General features: G+C 38.0%; 1 protein-coding gene across 1 annotated transcript in view; it reads right to left on the reverse strand.

Moving 5' to 3' along the window:
• Window positions 1–19,768, reverse strand: part of PREX2 (phosphatidylinositol-3,4,5-trisphosphate dependent Rac exchange factor 2) — a 324,079-nt gene that overhangs the window by 46,578 nt on the left and 257,733 nt on the right. The window contains exons 36-37 of the mRNA XM_012554436.1: window positions 6,707–6,773; window positions 6,271–6,461 (exon numbers count right to left, since the gene is read on the reverse strand). Of these exons, the coding sequence (XP_012409890.1) occupies window positions 6,271–6,461; window positions 6,707–6,773 (258 nt within the window). The remainder of the gene's footprint in view (window positions 1–6,270; window positions 6,462–6,706; window positions 6,774–19,768) is intronic.

The raw sequence follows: 19,768 nt of genomic DNA on the forward strand, positions 1-19,768 counted from the left end.
TTTGGGAACCAAAACAACAATATAGTAAGCAAAAAATGTTTAAAGTCTTTGGTGCAATAATTCTACCTGGAGGAATTTTTGTTTAGCTTTATTTTGTTTTAGCCTAATAAAAATACTTATGCCTATTTTAAAGGAAAGTAATCCAACTGAATGCAGAAATTATCAAACAATATCATCAATATCACACACAAATAAAACTATGCTGAAAATCATGCAAAATCAGTTGCAGCAGTACATCAAAATTGAACTTCCAGAAGTTTAAGCCAAAATCAGAAGAAGACGTGGAATGAGGGATATCATTGCTGATGTCGATGGATCATGGCTGAAAGTAGAGAATAGCAAAAAAATGTTTACCTGTGTTTTATTGACTATGCAAAGGCATTTGACAGTGTGGATCATAACAAATTATGGATAACATTACAAGGAATGAAAATTCCAGAACACTTAATTGTGCTCACGCAGAACCCGTACGTATATATACCAAGAGTCAGTCATTTGAACAGAACAAGGGGATACCGCGTGGTTTAAAGTCAGGAAAGGTGTGCATCAGGGTTGTATCCTTTCACCATACTTATTCAATTTGTATGCTGAGCAAATAATCTGAGAGGCTGGACTATATGAAAAAGAATGGGGCATCAGGATTAGAGGAAGACTCATTAACAACCTGCGTTATGCAAATGACACAATCTTGCTTACGGAAAGTGAAGAGGACTTGAAGCACTTACTGATGACGATCAAAGACTACAGTCTTCAGTATGGATTACACCTCAACATAAAGAAAACAAAAATCACAACTGGACGGATAAGCGACATCATAATAAATGGAGAAAATACTGAAGTTGTCAATGATTTCATTTTACTTGGATCCCCAATCAACACCCATAGAAGCAGCAGTCAAGAAATCAAAAGACTCAGTGCCTCGGGCAAATCTGCTGCAAAAGATCTCTTTAAAGTGTTGAAAAGCAAAGATGTCTCTTTAAGGACTAAGGTGCACCTGACCCAGGCTATGGCATTTTCAATGGCCTCATACACATGCGAAAGCTGGAAAATGAATAAGGAAGATCAAAGAAGAATTGGTGACTTTGAATTATGGTGTTGGCAAAGAATATTGAATATGCTATGGACTGCCAAAAGAATGAACAAATCTGTCTTGGAAGAAGTGCAACCAGAATGCTCCTTGGAAGCTGAGGATGGTGAGAGTTCATCTTACATACTTTGGACATGGTATCTTGAGGAACCGATCCCTGGAGAACGACATCATGCTTGGTAGAGTACAGGGTCAGTGAAAAAGAGGAAGGACCTCAAGAAGACGGATCAACACAGTGGCTGCAATAATACGCTTAAGCATAACAATGATCATGAGCATGGCACAGGACCAGGCAGTGTTTCATTCTGTTGTACACAGGGATGCTGTGAGTCAGAACCGACTCAAGGGCACCTAACAACAACAACAACAATAAAACTAAAATAAAAAAAAAAAAGGCAACAGAAAGAAAGATGCTTCTCTGCAGGTATTATATGCAATGGAGAAAAAAGAGAAATCACTAAGCTAATAGTTTACCGAATTGTGGTATATTGCCTGGTTGAAATAATAAGTAGCGAATAAAATGATGATTAGACTTTGAATATACACATATCTGTACATATTCTGTTCACTTTGAATATAGATAGTATATATTTATATGTTACATATCTGCATATAATACATACTATATGTTTGAATACATATGTAATTTTTAAAATCATAAAGTAGATTATTAAACTACATATATTAATAAAACTATGTTCAAGTGTATGTTGTTTGATAGCTGTTGAAGACATGATGCAAAACGAAAATTAAAAAGTTATGTCAGCATAGGAAATTCTGGAAAAATTTCCCTTTATTAAGCTACCTTTTAGTATAACGCTTATCTTGTGAAAAAGGTAAAAACGCTCATTTTTAAAAGAGACTGTCCTGTTCCTATCCAAATACCCAACAGCAAGGGAGATATTAAAATTAAGTGAATGGTAGCAGAGAACACGGTCTGGAAAGTTCCTCAGCAGGCTTGTAACACATGCCAAAGATCACCCTAGGAAAGAGAATTTAACACAAACAAAGCCAGGCTAAATGCTATAAGAAGGTTTCAGTAATTCATCCTGAGCTCCATTCCTGCTAATCTCAGTCAGTTGCATGCAGTCCCGGCATCTGACTTCAGGTTGGCATTAAAACATCTAGACATCAATACCAATGAAATCTGCTCTTTCTTGCTGAAAAACCACATTCTTCCCTTTAGTCTCAAACATGTGCAGTATAATTCAATACTTAAGAAATATTATAGATCCTATTTTTTTCCAAATAAAATCAGAAAAGGACAGAAATTGATTAATGTGGATACCGTATCACCGACTATTTCTCATCTTGATTTTTGTGTGAGATTTATTTTGATTCCTATTGTGAGCTTCTCCCCCTTGTGGGAACCTGAGGGCAACCTGCAGTTACGCGTTGTTTAGTGCAACCACAGGCATGCATCTACCTGGGCTCCTCTCTAGCTGTCTGAATTACAATAACTAAAGGACTATTATAGGAACTATCTTGCGTGGGATTTCTGGTTCCAACATAAATTAGCACACATTTTCTAAGCATGAAAAACCTAAACAACTTTTACTGAAAAAAATCAACGGTTATGTTAAATCCGCCTTTTATTCTACAAGGAGTCCCTGGGTGGTGCAAACAGTTAATGCGCTCAGCTGCAATTGACAAGTTGGCAGTTTGAGTCCACCCAGAGGTGCCTCAGAAGAAAGACCTGGTGATCTACTTCCAAAAAATCAGCCACTGAAAACCCTATGAAGCACAGTTCTACTCTGACATATATAAGGTCATCATGAGTCAGAGTCAACTTGACAGCAGCTGGTAACTGGATACTATCGATAATAGTAAAATGAAACCCTACCATTTTCAAATAGTTTTAACCTTGAATTCAGCACCTGTCAGGATGCATTAGTGCCTAGATCTCAGTAAATGTCTCCTGAAATAAAGCTTTATTTATGTTGAATTGTAGAAATGGAGGTCAAACTATTTTCAAGCTTTAATATTACTTGTGATTCTAACACACCAATCAATTAATACAGCAATTAAGAAATAGTTGTGGAACATTAATCTATTTCTCCTATACAACATCAATCAGATTCTAAAATTGTTCATGGAATATCTGAGAGAATAATTTGGACAAATCAGTCATGGTCTCTAGGACTAAATGGCAGATTCAATTGCATTAACTTTCAACAAATTAAAGCTGATTTAACAATGGGTGCTTGTAGTTTCAAAGTACCAAGTATCCCCTTGGTTGTCACAGTGTATCCAGTCCTCAGAGAACTATGATATTGTACCAGGGTAAGATATGAACCCAAATAATCAAGACAATGATATTTTGCTGAGACCAAAATGGACTCCTCGCTGTTCTTTGAAAACATTAAGCACGCTCCCATTTGTGCTTGCTACTTCCTATGAGTGGAAGGCTCTTCTCTGAGATATGTGCATGGCTCACCCCTTTACTTCACAGAGGTCTCTAATGAAAGCCTCTCCCAGAAAGTACTATCCCTCCTTCCCATCCTATCACTTTGTACCCCTCTTACTCTGACTTCTGTTCTCTTTTTGTTTATTCCACCTGTCACATCACATTTTCGTTTACTTCTTTACCATCTATTTCCCCCCAACATAACACACATTGTATGAGAGGAGGGACTTTATTTTGTTCAATGCTGCATCCTCAGGACCTAGAACAGTTCCAACATGAAACTGATGCTCAATACATGTTTACTGAACAAGTGGATGAATGACTAATTGACAGGGAACAGGCTGAAGGAACACTAGTTTGGCAGAAGGGAGAGATCACTTTTCTGCTTGTAAAAACATTATAAAATTGTATTTTATTTGTTAAGTGGCAGACTTGGCACTTTCAATTAAGCTCCTAGTAAGTTTGCAATAGAGTGCAAAGTACACAGCCATTTAAAATAAAGGGGGAAACACTGCGTATTTTGTTAACCACAAAAACGTAATCCTCCTTCCCGAGAAACAAAGTCTTGCCACATTTCATAAGTAAGATCACGCTGTGCAAGGCTTGAAAACTACAGTTCTTCTATGCCAAGTCGAGACGGGATTTCACAGATGAGAGCCTTCTGTCCTGAAGGACCTTTCTCTCTCTCAAACCCGACCCATGAACACTCAATTCAAACATCACTTTCTCCATGGAAAGTTCCAAGGTCTAACCATCTCCAAGACCTATCTTCCCTCTGTTTCTTATTTTCCATCTGTAACTTTCCAGGACATTTTCTTTTTTAAATGTTATTGGTGTCTGTGCTTCATGTCTCCAACATGAGTGCAAACACTTTAAAGCAGGAACGATGTTATACAGCCAAACAACAGTGCCAACTACAGTCCTTTGCATGGATAAAGTACCATGTCAATTTGAATGAATACATTTATATCCTCCTCAGAATCTAGCTTGCCTAGGACTAAAAAGAGATTCATCCAGTGGCCGAAGACCAGCTCCCTACTTGGTTGAAAATGAGGACTATACCAAAGGACTAATGGACCACAACTATCATGGCCTCCACCAGACTGAGTCCAGCACAACTAGATGGCGCCCGGCTCCCACCACCGACTGCTCTGACAGGGATCACAATAGAGGGGCCCGGAAAGAGCTGGAGAAAAATGCAGAACAACATTCTAACTCAAAAAAAAAGACCAGACTTACTGGCCTGACAGAGACTGGAGAAACCCCGAGAGTATGGCCCCCGGACACCCTTTTAGCTCAGTACTGAAGTCACTCCTGAGGTTCACCCTTCATCCAAAGATTAGACAGGCCCATAAAACAAAACGAGACTAAAAGGGCACACCAGCCCAGGGGCAAGGACTAGAAGGCAGGAGGGGACAGGAAAGCTGGTAATGGGGAACCTAAGGTCGAGAAGAGAGAGTGTTGACATGTTGTGGGATTGTTAACCAATGTCACAAAACAATGCGTACTAATCATTTAATGCGAAACTAGTTTGTTCTGTAAACCTCCATCTAAAGTTCAATAAGCAATATATATATATTTTTTTTAAAAAAAAAAGAAAGAAAATGAGGACTATATTCTGTCCTATATTTCCATCTATGTGGTTTCACTTCCTTGTGGAAACGGAGGATGACAGAAGTGGAGCAGGTGATTATGCAGAGGGACTTGGCACAGGATTCCCTACTTACCTTTCTAGCCTGATGTAGCTATGGAATTTGGACGCCAATCTCGACTGCCCCAGACATAGTGTAGCTGCCTAAGACAAACCGCCTGCACAGGGTCCACCCAGGATTCCCCTTTGGAGTCCCTGGGTGATGTGAAGAGTTAATGCACTTGGCGGATAACTGAAAGGTTGGAGGTTTGAGTCTACTCAGCGTTTCCTCAGAAAAAAGGGCTAGCAATCGATCTACTTCTAAAAAATCAGCCATTGAAAACCCTATGGAGGAGAAGACAAGGGAGGCAGGGAAATTAGAGTACTGGAAACAGAGCAACCGGAACACAATTAATAAGAATGTTGACACACCGTGAAAAAAAGTGTAACTAATGTCCCTGAACCACTTGCGTAGAAATTGTCAAGTGGGAACCTAAATTGCTGGGTAAACTTTCAGAAAACACAATAAAATACTATTTAAAAAAAAAAACACAATGGAGCGCCGTTCTACGCTGACACACATGGGGTTGTCATGAGTTGGAATTGATGCGACAGTAGCTAGTTAAGATATCCCCTTATATTTTCAGGAAGAGCATAACCGTGTGGGCTCCTGAATCATAATTCTGCCTGGAGAAGGAAGACAATAGCAACCCCAAGGCAGGATCTAGTTCACACCCATTGGGTTATAGGAATCTGAACCACTGAAAAATGGAATGTCCATTAAGTGCAGTAAAAACAGCTTCACTCAGCTCACTGAATCAGCAACTATTAGGGAAGTTCCTATAGCGATAAAATTGATGCACATTCTTGTATCTGAAGTACACAAACACAAGGCTGATAAGAGTCTGGGCTGCAATTACATAGATGTCGGATTGCACGCATTTGTATAATTCAACAGTCATGAAAATATAGGAACAAAAACGAGAACACATTGTGTAAGAAGTACCTAATTTCCAAAATGTTATTCCAAATACATCTGGGTCCTGTGAATGTCTCCAGTTTTAATTCTGTGTAGCCAAGAGGCAAACAAGAAGCAACAAATGGAATGCTGAGTCACAAAGACGCAAGGCAGGCAAGTTCACCTACCGGTGCACGCCGCTGTTGCACATGATGATGTGGCAGGCGCCCAGCCGATTGCACAGCTCTGAGGAGACTGACAGCAGCCCAACTCCGGAGGCGCTGCACGCCGTGTTCGCACAGGCAGCTGTGCGCTTGGATTTGATAAACGAGGCAACGAGTCGATAAAGTTCATCCAAAGCATTGAGAGGCCTCATTAGCTGCAGAGAAAGTGATGAACATCAAGTTAAAAATGCTCAGCAGAAAATCTTTTCACACAGGAGATAATTCACAATTCTTACAGCTTTCAATGAATAGACGAAAATATTATTTTATTATAGAGGTAACAGAATTGGAGAATACAAATATTTATAATTACACAAGGCTCAAGAACAATAGCAGAAAAATTAAATAAGTGAGGTATGTAAACGACTAAGCATCAATAAACGGAATCATCCATTATTACCTTATCTACATAAGCAGCTTTGGATGTGGCGTTTGGTGGTGAATTTGACTGGTCCAGGTAGAATGCCCTGTGGGAATCCAGAGAAGGTACGATCATTTATTGCTAGAAAAAACTAAAATGAATAAAAATGTTCCAAGTTTCACTGACTTCCTTTTAAAGACAGGTAAACAAACAGATTCTTTGAACTCTAGGATGGAAAGGGTAGCAAAAAAGTCAATAGTCATCCACTAAAAAAAAAAAAGAAAAAGGATTAAAGTTATCACCAGCTGCATTATATATTGTGTGGCTTCAGAGAGATTACTTAATTTATCTAAGCTTTAATTTCCTCCTTTGTAATTTGGGGATGACATTAGCTCCTACATCACAGGACTGCTGAGAAGGTGAAATGAGTCAGTACAAATAAAATCTTTAGAATAGTGTACAGCACAGACTAAATGCTCAGTATCTGCAATAATTTACGTTATTAATACAAAAGCCAAAGAAATATATTTTCTTGAGACTACTGAGGAACTTTATCTAGTTTTCCATTCTTCTGCAACTATAAAATTATAAAAATAATATTTAAAGAAAAACTAATTTTCAACAGAATACTGAGCCTAATTCTTCCAGCCAATAAACTACGTTCAGATCAGAAGTTAAACTCTTTTTCAAGACACACTGGCTTTTTTTTTGTCACCGGAATGCCATATGGTAATGACTACTTTAATACTCTAAGTGGGATCCTCGTGGCCTGAAATAATTAAATGCAATTTCCAAAGAATTACAGCTGGTTTGTTTAACTATTGGCTCATTATTAAACAGAAATTGTAACGGTAAAGGATTGAAGTATCTATTTTTGATGAGGTAAAATTATTTTCAAGATGTGAGCACAACATTGATATCACAAAAGAAGTCCTATATAGGCTTCTAATTGGTTCGTTCGGGTTCGATCCCCTGCTGAGAATTTGCATTTCTACCCCAGATATACTGAATCACAATCTGCATTTTAACAAGATCACCAGGTGGAATCCAGTAGGATTGCTATTATCAGACTAGGAAATGAGCTTGAATTGTGTGAGGTACAAAAATCATGCAAAGGGGCTGGAAATATCTAAGAGTGAATAAGCAGATAAGAGAGGCTGGAAGGAGAAGACTTTGTTTGGTCCTACAGTCCATGATATGGAGCTTGGATTTCATTCTAAGAGAGCTGGGAGCCACTGAAGATAAATGGCCATGTAACTTGCCTCATTGCCCGAAGACTGGCTGTTTTGTAAACTTTATTGCTGTGCATAAAATTCATGTTCTCCTAAAAGTTCTGTGTGTCTTTTCATTTCAGTTATACAGATGGGTATTTAGGATAAAGAAAACCAGCTGCTGTTGGGTTCATTCCAACTCATGGTGACCTCATGTGTGTCAGAGCAGAACTGTGTTCCATAGAGTTTTTGGTGACTGACTTTTGGGAAGTACATCACCATGCCTTTTTTCCCAGGCATCTCTGGGTGAACTTGAACTTCCAACCTTTTGGTTAGCAGTCAAGCGTGTTAACTTTTTGCAACACCCAGGGATTCTGTATTTAGGATTAAAAAACAACAACAACAACAACAACCAAAAACCTATTGCTGTCGAGTTGATTCTGACTCACAGTGGCCCTACAGGACAGAGCAGAACTGGCCCACAGGGTTTCCAAGGAGCGCCTGGTGGATTCCACCTGCTGACCTTTTGGTTAGCAGCCATAGCTCTTAACCACTGAAAAACCATGTGCATGCCACCATGCTTTAACAAATCTTATCATTCTGCCCTTTTGCTTCATTACAGATACAGCTGACACCCCAGTCACTTCTACCCATACCCATTCTTGTTCCAATCTCTCCCTCCATAACACTCTGAAGCTAACTTTTATCACTTCCATGCTTTACAAGGTTTCCTGCACTGTTGGTCCAAATGAAAATACCAAAGAATAGGTGTGATCATTCCTCCACATCCTTGTTGCATTGATGTGATCGGATTTTCAACTTTTGCTTTTACTTTCAATTTGCATATATTTGTTGGTCATTTGTGTTTCTTCTTTTATTTTCTTGCTCATTTTTTTACTGTTGTGTAGTTTTACATAAAAATTACTTGCTCCTTTTTTTACAGCAAGAGTTATATTTAATGACTTTTTAACATTTCTTATTTTCTTTACTTTTTTTTTTTTTTTAATCTTACATCTTCTTTCTAGGTTTACTTCCTGAAGAATGTCCACTTGTAAAAATTGATTATTCAGTTAATATCTTTGGACAGTGTCTGTCTGTGATATCTCTGGCATAAAATTCTGGAATCTAGATTGACGGTGATTTTTCCTCCCTTAACACTGCTGTTGACATCTAATTGTCTTCATTTTGGGCTAGTCTATATTTTTTCTTTGATAGGTTAAGATTTTATCCTTGATGTTCTGAGGTTGTACCACAAAGTGCTTAGGTATATATTTATTTTTATGCAGCTAGGTTTTCAAAGTGTATTTTCAACTTGAGGAGTGTTGTCTTCAGTTCTAAAATAATCTAAGCTAATATCTCTCCAAGAATTATCTTTCAACCATCATTTCTGTTTGCTTCTTTTTCTGGGACCTCCATTAGACATATATTTGAATGCTTGCTCTCTCGACACACATACACATACACATTTTGTTTCCTACCTTATTCTTTCATTACTACATTTTAACTGATTTCCTCAGGAATATCTTCCAAATGAATAATTTTTTCTTTGACTGTGTCCAGCCTAGTATTTATCCTTTCTGCTGGGAATTTTATTTCAATGACTATCTTTTTCATTTCCAAGATATCTGGCTATTCTTATTCCATTTCTGTCACTAAAAGGTAAACTCCACAGTAGACTGTAACACCTCCACATGGATACGAATTTCATTCATTTTGTTCTTTGCTGTATCTCCAGCAATGGACAATGAGACGTAGTATGATCTTGACAAATATTTGTAAATAAATAACAATTGGATAATTTATTATTTTTGTTTTATAATTTCCTTATGGATGGTATTCCTTTGTTTATATCACAAGCATCCAAAGTACACTTTGCCAGGCTGTTTCAATATTTTAATATCTTCTAGAACAAATTTATTTTCAGTGATCAATTCTGTTGGCTGTCTTTCTTAGTGCTAGTTTCCTCATGTGTTCTGAAATTTTGTTCTGCAAGTTCATTTGAAGAGGATTTTTAATTTAATTTTACTTATTATTATTATTATTTTTATCACTCCATCCCTCCCTCATCATCCTTCTCTTAAAAATAGCTTTGTGCCCATTTTGTGCCCAGAGCCACCCATCCACATCTAGTTTTACATCAGTAATTGAGCACTGCACCGTGCTGACATCTGGATTACTACCGATCAGGTCACTGAACCTGTGAGTGATTTGGTTCAGTTCCTAGTTTAACAGAAGTCATTGGCTCCCTCTGCCTTCTTAAGCCTCCAATATCACAAAAGCTATAGTCTCAAGCAATAGGGGCAGGAGATTTTTCGGCCTTTGTCCAGAAGTGGAGGATTCCTCTGTATCCTGGTTCCAAGCAGTGCAGCTGGCTCTGGATTTTCAGGAGTGTGTTTCTCATTACCCTGCAGAAGTTGTACCAACCTCTCTGTCCACTTCCAAAGCCCCTCGGACCACAGACCTCACCCCAGCTTAAGACTCATCACTTTGCATTTCTTTTCCTTTTGTGGGTCACACAGATGATAAATTGTTTTTGAGCTCAGCTACGATTTTTACGTTTTTTGTCTTCATCTGTTATCTAGCATTGCCAGATGTTTGGGACAGAGGTGGTGCCTCAAAGCTGGAACCCGCAGAGCTACCCTGACTGCATGTCCTCACGCCTACTCTCAAGTGAGTGGTGGATAAAGAAACATGGTGAACAAGAGTGCACAAGTCCACGGACAAACTATTTAGCCTCTCAGAGTCCTGGTGCCCTCCTTTTTAAAAGAGGTTTTAGAATTTTCTAACCTATGTTGTTGTTGTTAGGTGCCATCGATTCAGTTCCAACTCACAGCGACCCTGTGTACAACAGAACGGAACACTGCCTGGTCCTGCGCTATCCTCACAATAGTTGTTATGCTTGAGCCCATTGTTGCAGCCACTGTGTCAGTCCATCACACTGAGGGTCTTCTTCTTTTTCGCTGACCCTCTTCTTTACCAAGCATGATGTCCTTTTCCAGGGACTGATCCCTCCTGACAGCATGTCCAATGTATGTGAGATGAAGTCTCACCATCCTTGCTTCTAATGAGCATTCTGGCTGTACTTCTTCCAAGATAGACTTGTTCGTTCTTTTGGCAGTCCATAGTATATTCAATATTCTTTACCAACATTATGATTCAAAGGCATCAATTCTTCTTCGGTCTTCCTTATTCACTGCCCAGCTTTTACGTGCATATGCTGCTGTTGTTGCTCTGTGCCGTCAAGTAAATTCCGACTCATAGCGACCCTATGGGACAGAGTAGAACTGCCTCATAGGGTTTCCAAGGAGCACCTGGTGGATTTGAACTGCTGACCTTTTGGTTAGCAGCCAAGCTCTTAACCACTACCCCACCAGGGCTCCACATGCATATGAGGCAATTGAAAACACCCTGGCTTGGGTAAAAATGGCTAAAAATTCCCTAAGAGAAGCTGCTCGCTGTGTGTACTTGAATTGTATTTACTATTGTCTACTGAATGGGTCCTTATTTGCTTACCACAGAACTCAGCATTTTATGCATTAATTTAATCTTGAACATAATACGACATATAGGTTAGACACCACCATTGTCTGTCAGTTTGTTGTACTGTGGTAGCAAAAATCTTCAATTTCTTCGTCTTTGGCCTCAGTGGTTGGTGCATAATTTGAATAATAGTCGTATTAAGTGGTCTTTCTTGTAGGCACATGGATATTGTCCTATCACTGACAGCACTGTACTTCAAGATAGATCCTGAAATGTTCTTTCTGATGATGACTGCAATGCCATTCCTCTTCAATTTGTCATTTCGGCATAGTAGACCGTATGACTGTCCAATTCAAAATGGCCAATACCAGCCCATTTCAGTTCACTATTGCCTAGGATATCAATGTTTATGTGTTCCATTTCATTTTTGACGATTTCCAATTTTCCTAGATTCACACTTCGTACATTCCACATTCCATTAATGGACGTTTGCAGCTATTCTCATTTTGAGTTGTACCACACCAGGAAATGAAGGTCTTGAAAGCTTGATTCCATCCACATCATTAAGGTTGACTCTACTTTGAGGAGGCAGCTCTTCCCCAGTCCTATTTTGAGTGCCTTCCAACCTGAGGGGCTCATCTTCCAGCACTATATCAGACAATGTTCTGCTGCTATTCATAAGGTTTTCACTGGCCAATTTTTTCAGAAGTTGACTGCCAGGTCCTTCTTCCTAGTCTGTCCTAGTCTGGAAGCTCAGCTGAAATCTGTCCACCAAGGGTGACCCTGCCTGTATTTGAAACATTGGTGGCAAAGCTTCCAGTATCACAGCAACATGCAAGCCACCACAGTACGACAAACTGACAGACACATGGTGGTGTCTAACCTATATGTAGTGTTATGTTCAAGATTAAATTAATGCATAAAATGCTGAGTTCTGTGATAAGCAAATAGGGACACATTCAACAGACAATTATAAATACAATCTAAGTATACACAGTGAACAGCATCTCTTAGGGGATTTTTAGTCATAGCAAGGAATAAGGCCAAAAACTTCCCCCTTTCCTCTGAGGTTATTTAAAATATTTTATGATACAGGAACAAAAATGAAAGCTAAGTTAGATATTTTTTTCAGAGTTAAATATATTTACTGATCTGGTTGATATCCTTATACTTACTGAAGCAGTTAATATCCTTTAATCGATGATTAAGAAAGCAACAAAATATTATAAAACATACATATATACTAATGGAGTACAGAGAAAATAACTACAAAATATACCCACCTCGATACAGGATGTATACGCATAGCCAACAAATATTTTAATTACATAAGTAATTTATTACAATAAGAATTTGAACTTGAGGTTCCTATTAATTGTAGGTACTCCCTATCAGAAAAAAAAAAATCTTCAATCAGACATTTTATCAGTCCTAAGGTTTACAGGTATTCATGTAACTTTAGTATTTTTCAGAGTATGACAAACTGTGGACAGGAAATAAATTTCTAACACACTTCCCTTAATCACAAAACTCTTGCAATGCCCCTTAATCTAATTTTATGAGAAAAGTTAATGGCAAAATTGGATTAATGCCAAGCCTGACCATAGTTTATTATGCTTTTGAGGTTAGCAAGAATGAAGTCATGGTTCTTTGTCTGAATACAGCAAATCTTATTAAGACCATTTTGAAAGCACTGCTGCTATTTTATATAGGTTGAATACTAAGTTTCCCTTCATGCTGGCATACATCAGCCTTCACTGTCAAAACTTTGTAAATTAACTCTCCCATATAAATTGAACATATCATGATAATATTCTTCCACTTAGCCCCTACAGAGTGAAACACCAATGAAAGAGGTGATAATGTTATAAGTAATAATAAGTACTACTATAAATATATCAGAAACCCTGGTGGCGTAATGGTTAAGAGCTACGGTTGCTAACCAAAAGGTCGGCAGTTTGAATCCACCAGCTGCTCCTTGGAAACCCTATGGGGCAGTTCTACTCTGTCCTATAGGGTCACTATGAGTCGGAATCAACTTGATGGCAATGGGTTTGGTTTTGGTTTTTTGATAAATACATCTAAGTCAAATAACGATAATCACATACACTGTAGTATAGAAGACAAGAGAGAAAGTTATAGGTAGTTTAAAAGGTCCACAGAGTTACTGGGTGCAGGCAGTCCCCAACTTAAGATGGGGTTCTGTTCTGACAACTCCATTGTAAGTTGGTTCTGGGGTAAGTCAAATACTTCTTTTTTTTTTTTTAGTTTTCATTATTATTGTCTTGTGTTATTAGTATTTTTATAAATCTAATTGTTATTTGTCTTTGAGAGCTGGAAATATTACACATAAACTTACAGATACATTTTAATACATACATACAAACATGCATTAAAAAATACACAAATCATAAAAAATTCACTTCGACGATGAAGAATAGTTGGATGACATTGGCATTTTGTCAGTTGTGGTAATAACTCCATTTCTGGAAGGTTCTGGATCATCTAGATTATCCCTGGGAATGAGGATGGTGTTTCTAGTTAGAAAATGAGTGCGAGTTGTCTGTATCGCCCTTTTCTTTTTTTATTCATATATAATTTCAAGGTTACATCTCACTGCTTTTTGAATCTATCGACTTTTGCAAAGCAATCAGTGTTTGGGTCCATGTTTTCAAGCAAATGAAGTCCCTGATCTGGTTTAGAAAAAACTCCAGCTAATCCTTTCACAATAAAAATTTTTTGACAATTTCTCTCCTTCCTCATTATTTCTTTTTCAGCATATCTTTCCTCTTCAAAATCCATTAAGTCCAGATCTGTCAATTCCCCTTCTTCATGATCTATGAGCTGTTCCACAGCAGCAATATCAAGTTCCAAATTCACTGTTTTTGCCGTATAGATAATTTTCCCACTGATCTCTTCCATCATATTATCCTGATCAAATGCTTGCGGCGTGTTTACATAACTCAGCAAGTCGTAATGGCTGTTGGGTACATGCGCAGTTAAAGTGTCGTATGTCATTTGAGTTGAACATTGCTCAACTTTCTATCCATTATGGCTCCCAACACTGACTTCACGGAAGACCAGGCCATGGCCAACTATACAGCAGTGTTCTGAATAGTAAATGATAAAACTGAACATCTGCCAGTGAACATCTGAGAGTGATAATATCATCAAATTGCATGCTGCAACACTGTATGTAGTACTTGTTACTAAAGAAAGGATGTCCAAAAAAAAAAAGGACAGTTGTAAATGTGGTTTGTTGTAACTTGAATATGTTGTTTTAAGTCAGAGACTACCTGCATATAGGAGAAAGACCATCTATAAATATGGAATAAGAGGTTGACTTTGGAGGGTGGATCAGATTCTAGGCAGGTCAAAAATGGAAAAGCAGCATTTCAGGTGGAAGTAACAGCATGAACAACACAGCAGATACAGAAATGGATGGGGTCCCAAAGCGATCTATAGATTCAACACAATCCGCATAAAAATTCCAACAGAATTTTGATTTACAGAAATGGAAGAACCAATCTTCAACTTTATATAGAGGGGCAAGAGGTCCCAAATAGCTAAAGCAATGTTGAAAGAGAAGAACAAAGTAGGAGGATTCACATGTTCTGATTTTAAAACATATTGTACAGCTACAGTAATCAAAACAGCCTGGTACTGGTACAACAACAGACACACAGACCAACAGAATAGAATTGAGAGTTCAGAAATAAACCCACACATCTATTGTCAACTGATTTTTGACAAAGCTGCTAAGTCCACTGATGGAAAAAGAAGAGTCTCTTCAATAAATGTTATTGGAAAAATTAGATTTCTACTTGTGGAAAAATGAAACAGGATACATGCCTCACACCATACACAAAAACAAATTCAAAATGGATTAAAGACCTAAATGTGCAAACTAAAACCATAAAATTCTTAGAAGAAAATGCAGGGGTAACACTGTTGGGCCTACCTTGTAACAATGGATTATCTAATATAATAACAAAGCAAAACAGCAAAAGACAAATAAATGGGACCTCATAAAAAGTGAAAATTTTTGTTCATCAAAAGGCTTTACCAAAAAAGTGAAAAGACAAACTACTGACTGTGAGAATATCTCCGTAGAACATAAGAATCTAATAACCAAAAAAAAGAGACTATAATAAACAAAATATATATAAAAATTTTGACAACTGGAATAACAAAAAGACAACCCAATCATAAAATGGGCAAAGGACTTGAACAGACATTTCACCAAAGAGGGCATTCAAATGGCCACCAACCATATGAAAACATGCTCAATGTTATTAGCCATCAGAGAGATGCAAATCAAAACCACAATGAGATACCATTTTAGTCCCACTAGGATGGATGACATAGTGGTGGGTAAGAACTAAGGCTGCTAACCAAAAGTTTGGCAGTTCGAACCCACCAGCTGCTCCTTGGAAACCCTATGGGGGCAGTTCTACTCTGTGCTGTATGGTCGCTATGAGCTGGAATCGACTTGACGGCAAAGAGTTTGGTTTGGTTTTTGGAGGATGGGTAAGATTAAAAAAAAAACAAAAAAATAACAAAAGGTGGGATGATATGGGGAAATTGGAACTCTTATCCATTGCTGGTGGGAATGCAAAATAGCACAGGCATTGTGGAAAAATTGTGGCAGTTCCTCAAAAAGCTAAAAACAGAACTATCATATGACCCAGCAATTCCACTCCTACGTATATACCCAAAACTCTTGAAACCAGAGACTCAGATACTTGTACACCAGTGTTCATTCCAACACTATTCACAATAGCCAAAAACATGGAAATAACCTAAATGCCCATCAATGGATGAGTGGATAAACAAAATGTGGTACATACATACAGTGGAATACTACCTAGCCAGTAAGAGAAATGAAGTTTTTTTTTTAATATTTTATTGTGTTTTGGATGAAAGTTTACTCAGCAAATGAAGTTCTCATATAACAATTTCTATACATATTGTTCAGTGACATTGGTTCCTTTTTTTACAATGTGTCAGTATTCTCATTATTTCCATTCTGGTTGTTCTGCATCTATTAATCTAGCTTCCCTGCCTTTCCCTTATCTTCTCATATTTGTTCTAGAGTTAATGTTTACTATTTGGCTTCATTTAGATGAGTATTTAGAGAAGCACAGTACTCACAAGTGATGTTATTTATTTTATGAGCCAATTTGTCATGTGGCTGAAAGGTGACCTCTGGGAGTGGTTTGAGTTCAAAGTTTAAAGGGTATCTCAGTACGATAATCTCAGAGGTTCCTCTAGTCTCTACTAGTCCAGTAAGTCTGGTCCTTTTTTAGGAATTTGAGTTTCGTTCTACAGTTTCTTCCCATTCAGTCCAGGACCACCGATTGTATTCCTGGTCAGAATGGTTAGTAGTGGTAGCGGGTCATCATCTAGGTCTTCTTGTCTCGAGGTAGGTGAGGTCGTGGTTCGTGTAGACTATTAGCCCTGTAGACTAATTTCTTCTTTGAGTCTTTGGTTTCCTTCTTTCTCTTTTGCTCTGGATGAGTAGAGACCAACAGCTGTATCTTAGACGGCTGCTTCCAAGCTTTTAAGACCCCAGATGCAACTCACCAAACTAGGGTGTAGAACATTGTCTTTAAGAACTGTATTGTGCCAATTAACCAAGTTGCCCCACAAGACTATGGTCCTAAACCCTCAAACCCAGGAAACCAATCTCAAGAGGTGTTTGGTTATGTCTAGAAACTACCCGTAATTGTGCCCCCATGTGCTTTATTTTATATACGAATATATATGCAGCACACATGAACATGTATACACATATGCCTACATAGAGCCCTATACGTGCACATCCGTATATTCGTATGTGCCTTCCTATGCATATATATGCATACATATGTAAAACTGTATATATTATAGCACTTACAAAATTGCCTCTTATTCTTGTGTACTTCCTAGTGTCCTCATTTACCTTGGTCAAGTTATGCTGACCTCACCTTTATTCGGTATTGCCTTACCCACCTTACCCATCACCAAAAATACCAAGTATCAACTGTCTAGAAAGCGATTCCCCCTTCACCCTCTCATTCCTGGTAGCCATCAAAGAATGTTGCTTTCTATACGTATGCTTATTCTTGTCTTTTTGTAATAGTGAGATCATACAATATTTGTCCTTTTGTGATTAACTTATTTTACTCAGCATAATGTCCTCCAGATTCATCCAAGTTATATTTTGAGAACTCATCATCATTCCTTAGGGCTGCATAGTATACCATTGTGTGTATATACCACAATTTGTTTATCCATTCATCTGCTGAAGGGCACTGAGGTTGTTTCCATCTTTTTGTTACTGTGAATAATGCTGCAATGGACATGGGTGTATATATGTCTATTCATGTCCCTGCTATTTGATCTCTAGGGTATATGCTTAAGAGTGGGATTGCGGAATCATAGGGTAGTTCTATTTCTAGCTTTTCAAGAAAGTGCCATACCATTTTCCATAGTAGCTGAACCAATTTACAATCCTACCAGCACTGGAGCAGGGTTCCAATTTCCCCACAACCTCACCAGTATTTGTTGTTTTCTGTTTTTTTTTTAAGAAATGAAGTCTTGTTACATGCTATAGTATGGATGAAGCTTGAAGACATTATGCTGAGGGAAGTAAGTTAATCACAAAAGGACAAATATTGTATGACCTCACTTATATAAAAAGAGAAGACCAGGCAAATATATATCTATACATTTCCAGAGTTTCTTAGTGGTTACCAGGGGCAGGTGGGAGAGGCAAAAGGAGGTGTTATTGTTTATGGAATACTGAGTTTTGCTTTATGATGATGGAAAAATCACATTGATTAAGGGTAGGGTTGCACAGCCAATTAATGTAATTGCTATCAATAAGTTGTACACCTGTAAAAAGTTGAATTGGCAAAAGTTGTGTGATAGGCGTATTTACAACAATCACACACACACAAAAAAGAGTAGCTGCTGAGGCTGCTTATGTACAATGAAACACCTCACGGGATTTGGTTCCTTGGCTTGAAGGTTTAGGGTCATGTTTTCACGTGGCATCCCAGTTAACTGGTCTAATATCTTGATTAGTGCTTCTGTTCTACCTCCTAGTTCACTGCACAATGCCTGGGATCTTATAAGCTTGCAAGTGGCCATCCAAGGTACAACAATTGGTCTCTATTTGCCTGGAGCAACAGAGGAATAGGAGAGTCAGGAATAGGAGGAGGAAATGGAATGTATGGCTAATTCCCTCCATGAACAGTTGCCCCTTGGCCATGAGATCAGAAGAAATGGATGGTTCCCAGTTACCACTATTAAACATTTTCATCAAAGATTCTACAGAAGAATCCTTAGTAAAAGGGGGGAAAATGTAGAGCAGAATTTGAAATTCTCATGGAACCCAGACTTTCTGGAACCAGGGATGCTGGCATTATTGCCCTAAAATAATTTTTAAACCTGAAACCCAAAATATCCCCTGAAGTCATCTTAAAACCATACAATAGTTTATCTAAACTAGTAAAGAATGTCTGCCTTGAGCATTGTGCTCTTTTAAGAACTATCTAAATGGGCTCAAATGGACAACAGCAACTGGAAAGATTAGACAGAAAGCTTAGGGGACAGTAAGTTTATGTTAACGGGGGAGGAACAACTCGGGAAAGGAGGGTGAGAATGGTTGCACAACTCCCAGAATGTAATCAGTGTCACTGAATTGTACATGTAGAAACTGTTGCATTAGCGAATGTCCTGCTGTGTATATTCTCAACAACAATGACTAGAAAATAAAACAAATTACTAAAAAAAAGAAAAAAATGGATACAGCCATGTGACTGAGAACAGGTCCATTTGGTATTAAGAGAGAAATTTATACTCATAGGGTGAGTCCATTCTGCAAGAAAATTAAATAGCAAACTAAAGGAGTGTAATTAACTTGTTAAACAGTGAGGAGGCACTACACAGTCAACACGTAGCTACACAGTGAAAAAAACAGAAAGAGTGGAAAGAAATACACGACACATAAGATTTGAAAAATTATGGAACCGAGAGGTATAGAGACCTTGAAAAGGAAAAGTTTCATTCAGCATTCATAGTAAGATGATGGTAATGGAAACAAGGAATTTATATTTGCCATGAGAGAAAGTAAATGAGTTTGGGGAACATTAAGATTACTTTATGTAAAGTCATGCAAGTTAATGTAGTAGCTGAAGATTTAGGAAATGCCTTCTAAACTGGGTAAAGGGTTAGGATCATAGCTCTCCAGGGCCAGGCTGGCTCTCCAGGGAAGGTTAGTTTTTCACACAAGGAGAGATAATACAAAAGCCTAATTAAAAATATTTAAACCAAGTTACTCTATCATACGAGATACACAAAGGTTAAATCAATGACAAAAATGGCATTCTTTTTTTAATAAACACTTCTTATTTTCTTTTCT

This window comes from Trichechus manatus, unplaced genomic scaffold (assembly GCF_000243295.1).
Source record: "Trichechus manatus latirostris isolate Lorelei unplaced genomic scaffold, TriManLat1.0 scaffold00018, whole genome shotgun sequence".
NCBI classification, from domain to species: domain Eukaryota; kingdom Metazoa; phylum Chordata; class Mammalia; order Sirenia; family Trichechidae; genus Trichechus; species Trichechus manatus.